The sequence below is a fragment of the Panthera leo genome, chromosome B3 (assembly GCF_018350215.1).
Source record: "Panthera leo isolate Ple1 chromosome B3, P.leo_Ple1_pat1.1, whole genome shotgun sequence".
Taxonomy (NCBI): domain Eukaryota; kingdom Metazoa; phylum Chordata; class Mammalia; order Carnivora; family Felidae; genus Panthera; species Panthera leo.
The window spans coordinates 128915095-128926395 of record NC_056684.1 but is presented as its reverse complement, the minus strand read 5'-3'; the positions used below and the strand labels follow the sequence as shown (position 1 = coordinate 128926395).

Sequence of the window (11301 nt, the reverse complement as noted above, 5' to 3'; positions counted from 1 at the left end):
ACAAAGCCAATTGGCAGAGACAGGTTTCCAAAATAAGTCAGCCTGTTTCAAGTTTGAGGTTTTAATAACTACCACCTCCACTGCATCCTTCTTTATGGGAATATCATTTCTAGAAGAGAACTATTTATTTGTAGAGCAAATAATCAAGATAATACAATGTGGACCTCTAAATGATACATGCCATATTTTAGGTATAAGATATGACACAGTGAATATCGACTGTCCCTTTTGATATTGCTGATGGAAACAAAAAACTAATCTACTTTTTTACACGTGAAAAGTTCATCATGCCTAGCAAAGTGTCAAAATGTTTTACTTGGACTTTATGTCTATCCATACTTTGTGTATTTCTCATGATGATGACATCTGGTAAGACAATTCTTTAAGATATGTCTTTATATGCCTTTTTGCAAGTTGGCTCAGAGTTTTGGGGTTTTCTGTAAAATATAAAAAGGATGTTCTTCAAATCATTTGAATAGTTCTCTCAGCCTTCCTTGTAGGTATAAACATATCCTGATTTCATAATAAAGTTTTCAAATCAGATAAATGTGTGATCAACAAATAATCACGAAAACAAAATTTCTCTAAAAATAGTCATGGGTAAACAAAAGATTTTTTTAGGAAATGTATGTTTTGTTTCTTGTAAAATTCATATCGTAGCTTCTGAGCAAGTCTAATTCTGCATATCCAGAATTCCACCGATCATTCGGAGGCTTTTAAGAAAGTCATCCAGCCGTAGGAGGTTGACAGGGTAGCTGTTATTTGAGCTGCTGCTGTTTGGGGACACCTGACATCACTTCATTGTCCCATGTGCTCTGTTCACATTTTACCCAAAAGCATGTACGAGACACCTGCCCAGGGCTGGACACTGTACTTACTCATCACTGGATGAGATACAAAAATTGGCAGAGTCTGTCCGCTGTCTCCGGGGGGTTAAAATATAGGCATGAAACATACCCATGAAAACCCACAAAATATAGATGCCATAAAGAAAAGTATTTTGAAGTTATATTAACTGTACAGAGGAGTCAGATAGTTGACAGATGTGATTTGAGAAGCTTCCCAAAGGTGGGGGCCACTTGAGTCATATCTTGAAGAAGGAACAGTTCACCAAGCAAAGGAGAAAGTGAATGTCATAGGATAAAAAATGTCGAGCAAAACTACAGCAGTATAGAGGAGTTGACATTTCTTAGAGATAGACTGTTGGTTGATTTCAAGTATCTATCTAGTCCAGAGAACATAATGAATGAGGAGGACATACTAGTAAGGAATGCCAGGGAGTAATGTATATATGACACATTATGTCATACAAAGAGCTTGAAATCTCTCTTAAAATCATGGTAATGCCTTGTCACAATCGGGCATTATTTATAGACTATTATACCTTGTCCCACGGTGTGTAGGAAAGATGCAGGTGGACTAGAGAATACAGGAAGGGTCTTAACCATGTCAGAGTTAGGAAACGGAGAGGAGAAAAAACATTTGAGAAAGCATGTAAGTGTTGTAAGAACTGCTGTATGATTCCTTAAATGTAAGAGTGCGAGCGCTCAAAGGAGGCAAAGAGACAGGAAAAACGTGGCCCATGTGTTGAGCACCATAACTTTCAGGAAAGATTTCTGATGATGCCAAGTTGGCTGTCCCGGAAAGCAATCTTATTCAGCACCAAAACTTACCAGGCTTCATCAAATAGTTGCTAAATGAAAACAAAACTAAACTAACACAGGCCCATCCTACCCAAACCAGGGAGTTTAGCAGAATCTGAACCAGCATAATTTGATATTTGCTTAGGAATAGATTAACCCAATATGGACGTTGATTATGTCACAGAAATGACAAGAATCTCCTTAAGGACGTAATGAATTTTTCATTTAGTTTAGACTTCACACCAAGAAAATGGGCAAACGGGTTCATCAGTTGGTGTGTGTGTGTGTGTGTGTGTGTGTGTGTGTGCTAAAAAGACCTCTGTTTTTAGAGTGTACCATTACAAATGCTTTATCCTTAACTTTCCATATAACTAATAAAAACAAAGCTCCTACAAAATCCTCTAAAGCGCACATTTTCTATTTGTGCTATGAAAAATAATTGTAAATCCAGGAGCCAGTTTGCTAAGGCCCTAATAGATTCTGACATATGAGCATCTTCAGCAGGATCTACAAAATACTTTGAGCAACCTCTCAAGTAAGAAACAAACTCATTACTAAAAATAACCTCACTCAAGTCCTTTTAATAGTTTTCAGCTCACCCCGTGGGTGTAGGCATATCTTGATTCCATCTGAAGCTTTCAAGTCAGATAAATGTGCAGCCACCCAATAATAACAAACACAGAATTTCTCTAAAAAAAAAAAACCAGGAATGGGATTTGAAAGACAAATATTTTTAGGTTTTTAGAATGTTTCCTTGATTTGCCACAAACAATAATTAATATATGTGTCCTCAGAGTGACGTTGTGATATCTCGATCATCACAAATTTTAACTGTTGACAAAGAAGTTGTCCTGAAGGCTAGTCCATCTCAAAGCTAGTCAATTTAAGAGGCAAGAAAGTACTTAAGAGTCTAAGAATCACGTTTGGGGTTAACGCCCGACTCTGCCATTCACAGGTTTTATGATCAGGGACGAATCGCTATACTTCTTGGGAAGTTTTACATGCTGAAAAGCTAAGATGAAACACCTTACGTAGTTGAAGACAAAATGTGACCACATGTATCAAAGCATTCTAAATGTGGCATTACATTGGTGCTCAAGAATTGTCAGGTGCCATTCTTTATTGTTTTAGATTAATTTATATTCTGGTGCCCAGCGGAAATTTAAAGTTGCATGTCTAATTACCAAACACAATTCCTAAATGTTCAATTACTTAGTATATGTTTGAAAATTTGATTCAAATTCAATTCTAATTTCATCAACGCACCATCACTTTGCGTCATCTATTAAACACCAAGATCGTCTAATATATACAACAAATGCATCATCAAATGTATCAAGAAGTACGTCTATTTCTTTCGTCACCTTAGATACTCTGTTGAGGTTGAGAGAATGTAAAATTATTACATGGGCTCTGAGACTCCGGAATGTGTTCGAAAACAAGCTTCTTGCACAATCTGTGAGCTCCTTAGTGGTAGAGTCATATTTTTCTCTGAATCCCCAAAAGAACCTAACATAGAATTCTTTAGAAGGTACATGAAAAATAAATACTTTGGGTGAACAGACAGATTTCTTCAGGAACACAGGGAAGTAGAAGATGTGCTTGACTTGCCTAAGACTGTATTTTATTCTTCTACAAAACTTCTGAAGTCAGCCAAATGCTGACTTGTAATAAACTTTTTTTTTTTTAACGAATTTTATTCCTTGACTAAGGGTCTGGTCTTCACAGAATAAGGTCTGCAATTCTTGGTAAAAGTGACTGAGAGTTGCATGGACAGTACTTGGCACAAAATCTCCCAAGTGTAATATAAATCACCAGTGACCACTGTCTTGCATACTTAATTTTCCAACATAGATTCTACAAATAATTAATACTAGTTAACTGAAGTGTCGTGATTTTGTTTCCTGATTTAATCTCTGTCAAATACATTATTAAAGAGTTAGAGGAAAGGGGTCTGGCAAAATCGTGAGAATAATCCGAGTTGAACTGGAGCACGTGAATAGATACATTTTCATGAGTGCTCATTAGAAGTATGGGTGCATGAGCTATAAACAAATCTGAAGTAGAAATGTACCATGGGAATTCTTAAGAAAAATTGACATTTTAAAACCAATAGTGTATGTTATGAAATGGGGGGGGGGCTCTTCTGATTGGATTACTACATTCGTATTTATCTCTATCCTAAGCAATACAGATTTCACAAATACAAAACAATATTCGTGATGTATGGTGTATACTGAAAAGATATGCAGACAAACACACAAGTTAGTCGGGAAGTAGCAAAGAACATGAAGATTTCATATAAACCCCTCACACACACAAAAAAGGTTAAATGGCTTTAAAAACAGAAGTTGTCTTCAAGGTAGGAGAAAAGGAAAAATCCTATCACCTCCTTTATTCCTGCCACCCTCATGCATCATCAGGAAGCCTTCCACATTAACAATTTCTCTTTCACATTAACAATGCAAGTGTTGGCTATAACCCAATGAACTTACTCAGATAAACAAAATGTGGTTTTCTTTTAAAATAAGCCTTTACTGAATATATCAACAAGGTACTGTATAGTGTAGAGTGAAGTTTGTAGTTAACAAGGTGTGCGGCATGGTAGGTCTCAGAGGACGTGCGATGCAGAATCTTCCAGCCCCTTGCAGTCCCTTGTTATGAGAACACACTAAACATAAACCAGAAGGAAATCAACATGTGGTTCAAACAATAACAAACCATTGGGATTAACTTTTGGTGAATATATACTGGTCTTAGAGGGACAGACAGTGGTGACGCCTTCACCTTGCCTCAAAAAGTTATAAATCTTATATCCCATGGACATCTTCATAAATGCCTCAGTGTGCGTGTTTGTGTGTGTGTGTGCACGTACGTGTGTGTTGCATACTAGTTTAAAAATGTCTGTTATGATGGCCTTGCTTTGTGCTCTTCTGGTGGATGATGTGCCTCTAGAAAAAGAAAAATGAAAACTATAGCAAAAGAATCTGATTGGTTTGTTGTAACAACAGTATCATACATGGACAAAACTTTCTCCCCACATTCTGTGACAAGCATCCCCCAGTGGTCAATTGTCTTATGGCCCTGATGTAGAAATCAGAGAAGGATGTAAGCCATAGCTTTCTTCATTAGTATTTTGACTTTTTAAAAAAGAGCATCAGGTCAGTTTTGACAAGAGTAAGAATTAGGAGAGTTGTTTGTTTGTTTGTTTTGTATTTGTATTGCCCTTTGCGGCACAAAGAAATTGCTTTGCACTCCCATGAAGCTGGAAAGGTAAATCATGCGCAAAACTGTTCTTGTTCTAAAGTAAAACTCAATGTCTCCTTGTTGTAGGGTAGAGAAAAATGCTGTAAACAAAGAAATTGATGAAAACTAACCAGTTCACTGTCAAAAGGTGATCTGCCTCAGCCGTTCCCTGTAACTTTTGCTTGCATTGGGTGTTCTGCTCACCGCATGCAGAGCTGGTTCTCCACGTGGGGAAGTTAAGTTATGATCTTGGGAAGTGACTAAGACCATCATGATCGGCACTGGTAGGAAACGGAGCCTTAAAATTAGCGACTTCATTAATATTTTTTGCCAGACTGGTCACAATACAGCAACACAGTTTGTTCGTTTTTTTAAACCTTGGGGAACATATCTTATATATTTCCAACAGACATCCAGGTAATTAGAAATCGCATTATTTCTCAGGGGATAGAATCTTTTCCACTTCTCATACAAGGAAACCTGGCAGGGAAACACACTTTTTGTCTCTGCCTGTGGCCATCCGTTGTGATGAACTGCTAATGTATTTGACAGTTTTGAGGGGAGCACAGAGCCTCTCCCTGTTCAAACACATCTCCCCACAACAAGCAGGTATTAATGACAACCCTGGAAATGCATAACGATCAATAACATCTGTGTGATCACGGCTACACCCTTTACTCTTAGAATTTCCTCTGCACAGTGACAGTTGCCTAGCTCTGAAAGTGGCCGTGTGTTATCTGAAATCAGCCTGTTTGGTCAAACAGCATCAAATTCTATAAGCCAGGGTGTATGTCTTGTTGGTTCATGGTCCTGGCCTGCATCTTCAACTGTGACTCTTGGCTAATCTCAAAGTACATAACAATGGCAGCAAGAGAGGCTCCATTAGAGGGTAGATGTTTCAGCAAAACACACTTCCCGCGACTGAAGATGCCAATCAAAGCCTAAGCCAACACTGACGGTTGGTTATTCCGCAGTTTTCCTAAGACACGCAAGACATTACAAATTCCGTGATGGGCTTCCTATCCTGGCGTGAGAGCCCCAGGTATGCTATGACAAACGAGACACTGATCTTATTTTTAGCAGCCTCCGTCATACTGTGCGCAAGATCAAAGCAAAGACTGCAACTAGGTTCTATCTCTTCAGGAACGTCTTTTAGCAGAGGCCCCTTCACATGACTAGGACTTCATTGTACCACTCAAGCCCCAAATAATTCTTTGAATCCCACAAGACATCATAGAAACCTTTCCAACATCAGTCTTGGCTCGAAACTAAAATGTTTCAGCAGCCAAATATGATGCTGGGGGTTAAATACACAATATAAATAAATGAGCATGATTATTTTGTGGATAAAAGAGAAAAAAAAAACCCTCAAAAGTCAAAGTACCATAATGTGAACACATAGTTTTATCTACACAGCCAAGGAGAAGACAACAGTGGAAGGGAATTATCCGTTTAAATACACACAACCCCATGTCATTGTCCTGAATAGTAGATGGCTTACTGTTAACACTGATCACCTTCACAGACTGTCTTGTCCCTTTGCTGTGTGGAATTAGCTTTCAACAAGCAACAGCCAGATTTTGCTAGCTAATAAACTCATATGGAAACCTAAGTCACTTTAGAATTAATTCAAATTAATTAACAGCTAATTTCAGTTCAACTGACTGCCGTTTCGATTCTTGCCTCTACAACATTATAACTTCAGTTATATGTTCTGCTTATTCTGAAGGACAAGGGAGATTAAAACATATAAGTTGGGGGGTACGTTATTAAAGAAAATAAAGCTCTTACTATAAAGAAAAACTTGCATAGCGTTTTATACCTAAACTCTTACAAAGAAGACACATCACAGTTCTATTTTGTTAAAAGTGAGAGACAGAGAAAGAGCGAGAGAGAAAGCCAAAATGAGTGTGACGTCAATTTCACAGGTCCCTAAAAAATGGCCAGTGGTAAAGGAAATCCACAACACAGGGCAGAATTTGATTTTAAAAGGAATTTTCCAATGGTGTGTTTTTTTAGTTAATGTAGGTGATCGATAGCCCTTCTACATCTACGGGATGAAAAGGAGTGAGTTATACATACTTTGTGAAAATGGGCATTGCTTTGAAAATATCTAGAATTAAGCACAGACATCCCTCTCTTCTCTATGCCCTCTGCTCTTTGCCCACTCTGCCAAGATTAGGGGAAGGAGCCTGTGCTCTCTGACTTGTTCCATGTGATCCTACTAATGTAAGATAGATCATCCCTCCACAATTCTGAAAGAAGAGGGACATCCAAGACTGAAAGGGAATAAATGAAATTTCAAAAGTGGAATAGGATGAACATCGGTCCAAGGTGGAAACTCAGTATTGCTTTAAAAAAATACATTATTTCAGCCAGCTTTGATACGTCCTTATAGAATTATCAGCAGAGAAAATTAGTATACATTTTAAAGGGTATAAGTATATATGGATATTTTGTGGACCCGAGACTGGGATCTCATTTTCTCTTTCAAAGTTTAAGCAGAGTGGGGGGGAAAAATCTAGCATAAACGGCTAGTTACGAAAATATAGGTGAGGTGATTGGAAGACAAATTTGCAAGGGGATAAAGGTATTAATTCAAGCTATTTCAACATGATACTAACAAAGTCGTTTGATGAAGTGTAGCAGAATCACAGATCACTTGCTTTTGTCTAAATGGTACCAATAGTTTTTAAATAACAAGTTTAGTATATTCCAAACACTGATCTCTTGTTGGTCTAAATATCATGTTGACATAGCTGCGGTGAATCTACCCAAATAATTCTCATTATCAAAAATAATTCCATTCAATATAATTCTTCCCGTTATTTTATTAGCCTCTTCTAAAAAAGTATTCTAGAATATATCTCTGTTGAATGTGATTCAACCTGACATATAATTTGAATAGTAACACTTTTAAAGGGAGTTTTCTTGCTGGAACATCCTATCTGTCCCTGAAGATGGCCGGAATCAGACTCAGGTCTCTAACTCTGTTATCACATAGGATCAGGGAGGCGTGAGGGGTGATTTTTAAGCTCCCAGTCAGAAAGCCAACCCCCGGGTTTGAAGTTCTTTTCAAAGCCCACATCATTTTCTGGATTCTGCCGGGTTCGGTTAACTTATCTTACAGGAATGGGCTTCCTCGTGATGCTTTCTAGATTTCCTGCTTTGGGTCAAATCAGGGTAACTACCTCCCTTCTTCTACTTTGAAATTTTTAACTTTCCTTCCACACCAGGAAGTATAGAAATAGCATAAAGATATCTATCTGGGCCGTTCCTTGTTTTCCCCATGTTGTGTAGCCTACCCTGATGAGTCCGTTTCCATGTGCCTTTTCATCTGACCACCAACCATAAGAAAGGAATTTATTCTGACAGCTTCAACAGTAAAATGGTGAATGTGCATCATGAGGAAGAATCACTCCTTAGCCTTGGCATTGGGTTCTCATGGTACAACCCTGTACAGTACTTCAGCAACTATTTTTTTTTTTAAGATTTAAAAAGCAAAGAGTTACAAAACTGTTTGTCATTAACTTGAAATAGAAAAGATAGCACTTTTTTCTTTAAATCCCATTATATAGTACACCGTATAAATTACAGAGTATGCAAATGCACAAATGCATCTGGGCAACATTTATCAAATGTAATTCGTGTGTCTTTCGGTGCACACACGTGTGTGTGTTCTCCAGAGTCTTACTGTCCGCCTTTATAACGCTGGACCTCTGGCTGTCACGTGTGGCAGTGCTCCAGGTCTGGCACACTGCTGTTACAGTATCGCATGTTGTTGGGGATATGGCAGTCCGTGTAATTAATGCCCCCGTTTGGGGTATAAAGGGGCTGCAGTCTGAAATCTCCTTTAAGGAGCTGATCGTTATTTAAGGAGACGATCTGAAAGCTGGTTTCTGTCATCTCCAGGATGGAATTGTCTTTCTTGGTGCCCGCCTCGCAGTAGTCGTCTTTCCGCCGCCCTCGGTTGTATTTCCACTTCTGGGAGGTGTAGCGCCCCTTTTTGTGCATGTGCCAGCAAAAGACGCTGAGCAAGACCACGAGCACAAATATCACCGCGCCCCCGATCAGGCCCGCCAGCAGAAAAGGGGAGCCCATGCTGCGGGAAGTCGTCTGCTCGTGGCTGGAAGCCGTGTTGCTGCCATTGTTCAAATATGAGGCGTGGGTGGTGGCCTCGGAACAAATGGTATCTTCCACAGCTCGGTAGTTAAAAGCATCCAGTGGCACTAAACAAATCCGATAGGTGGATCTGGGCTCTAAATTAACCAGGCTCAAGTGCTGTTTCTCACCGCTGACTATGCGTTCCTGAACAATGCCCCCTACTAAACTGTGGCCCATTTTCACCCACGTGAGTTTGTATGCCATCACGGTAAAGAGAGAGAGCCAGCTGACTTGGATGGACGTGTCATTCACAAAATGGATAGAGAGTTGGATCCGTTCAGAAATAGGCGGGGTCACTCTTTCTCTGCCATCCCAGTCGGGGATCGTGGGAAGTTTGGCTGTGGTGGGAGTCAGAGGCATGTAGCTTCTGCTAGGGGTTGGGACAGAGAGCGTGGAAGGCTGGGTCGTTGGCGAGGCTGTACTTGGAGCTGGGGTAAAGACGGGCAGCCCAGGGGTCGTGGTGGGGCATGACAAAAGATTCATATTCAGCTCCCTGACAGCCATCCCCCGGACTTGCTCGGGCCCTTGGCACATGAAACCTCGCACGTTGAGAGATGAAGGGATGTATTTGAGCCATTCCGTGACCCACTTAATACTGCAGTCACAAAACCAGGGGTTATTCCGAGCGGTGAGCTGCTTCAGGTTGGAGAGATTATCAAAGACCCCTTGAGTCAACACGCGCAGTTGATTGTTGGATATGTCCAGGCGTTCCAGCTTGCGCAGATTTGAGAAGGCTGTCAAAGGGATGTGGTTGATCTGGTTGTCCTGCAGGTAGAGCCTGATCAGATGTGTACCTGGGAGATCAGGAGGGGGGTGGGAGAGTGAATTCCGAACAATGGAAAATTCCTTGAGCTTGGTGAGATGACTGAAGGTGCCCTCGGCAATGCCCTTGTTAGTCAGGAGGTTCCCATCCACGATCAGACGCTCTAAGCTCGTGAGGTTCTGAAAGGCCATGTCTGATATGACAGCGATGCGATTTTCATCCACTCTCAGCTCTTGCAAATCCACAGGAAGCCCAACGGGCACGCTGCTCAGGTGATTCTTGGACAGGAACAACAGTTTGAGGCTCACAGCCTCCCGGAAGGCCCCATCTTCCACCCCCACCGTGGATATCGAGTTGTCATCCAGGTGAAGCTCTTCGAGCTTCAAGAGCTGGGCGAGAGCAGCCCGCGAAATGGTCTGAATGTTGTTTTCCTGCAAATGGAGGACTCTGACGTTCTTGGGAAGGTTCATGGGGAATTCATCCAGTTGGTTGCCATAAAGGTAGACCGTGTGCACCGACCGTACGTTGTGCAGTTCTGCGGGAAATCCAGCATTATTAATTTGGTTGTTGTGGAGGTAGAGTACGGTTACGCCCTCCGGGATCCCAAGAGGCACTGAGGTCAAGCTTCGCTCATTACAGTAGACAAAGTTCCTGTCGCAGCGGCACACGCTAGGGCACGCCAAGGTTTTTGACATTTGTGAGTAGAGCCCCAGGGAAATAAGAAGCCAAGACTTCAGGAAAAAAGCCCCACGGCTGGGCCACTGTGTGGTCTGTAGGCCCATTTCTGAAGTACGGAAACAAAATACAAGGTGGTAGGAAAGTAACAAGAAACAAAACCAAAATGACTGGAAAGGGCTCTGTTAAAGTCCAGAACTCCAACTAGAGGAAAAGTCCCAAGGACCTGTAATAAGAGAATTCTGTGATCTCTGCTCTTATCAGCCTGTGTTGCTGTCTTTGTTACTGTCCTCCATGTGCAAAAACAAAAAAACAAAAAAAAACAAAAAAAAATCAATAGGGAGAATTTTCCACACAGGCAATGAGTGAAGCCAAGTTATCTGCAGTCAACAGAGGCCCAACTGGGCAGGCAGAACTCCCTTCTGATGTTGTAGATCAGGTCAGTGTTGATCAGACTATGAACTTCTTGGTTAAGCTCAATCTGCACTCTGTTAGAGGAAAGTAGAGAGAAAAAAGTCAGTTTAGGATAGTGATGGATGAAGTTCTGGTTACTAGCTGCCTTTTAAGAACACTATGGCCAGAACCAAATGGCCAGGGCCACAGAGTTGGCGTTAAATGATGTTTTAAGCAGCAATAATTTAGTTGAAAAGGTATTCAACAAAGGAACACGATTCAATTACCTTATCTTCAACAACCCAATCAGTACCGTCTCTTAAATATCTGTTTGAATATCCAAATAGAAAGGGCACAAAAGGCACACTGCTGAATCCACTGAATCAATAATGATGGTTACCTACAAATCCAACTGGT

The 11301-nt window shown here is 40.6% G+C and overlaps 1 protein-coding gene across 2 annotated transcripts in view; it reads right to left on the bottom strand.

Moving 5' to 3' along the window:
- Positions 1 to 625: 625 nt before the first annotated feature.
- FLRT2 (fibronectin leucine rich transmembrane protein 2) overlaps positions 626 to 11301 on the bottom strand; it is a 104271-nt gene continuing 93595 nt past the window's right edge. For both annotated transcript variants that reach the window (XM_042943991.1, XM_042943990.1), the window contains exon 2: positions 626 to 10979. In XM_042943991.1, coding sequence (XP_042799925.1) covers positions 8616 to 10598 — 1983 coding nt within the window. In that variant the 5' untranslated portion in view covers positions 10599 to 10979 and the 3' untranslated portion in view covers positions 626 to 8615. The remainder of the gene's footprint in view (positions 10980 to 11301) is intronic.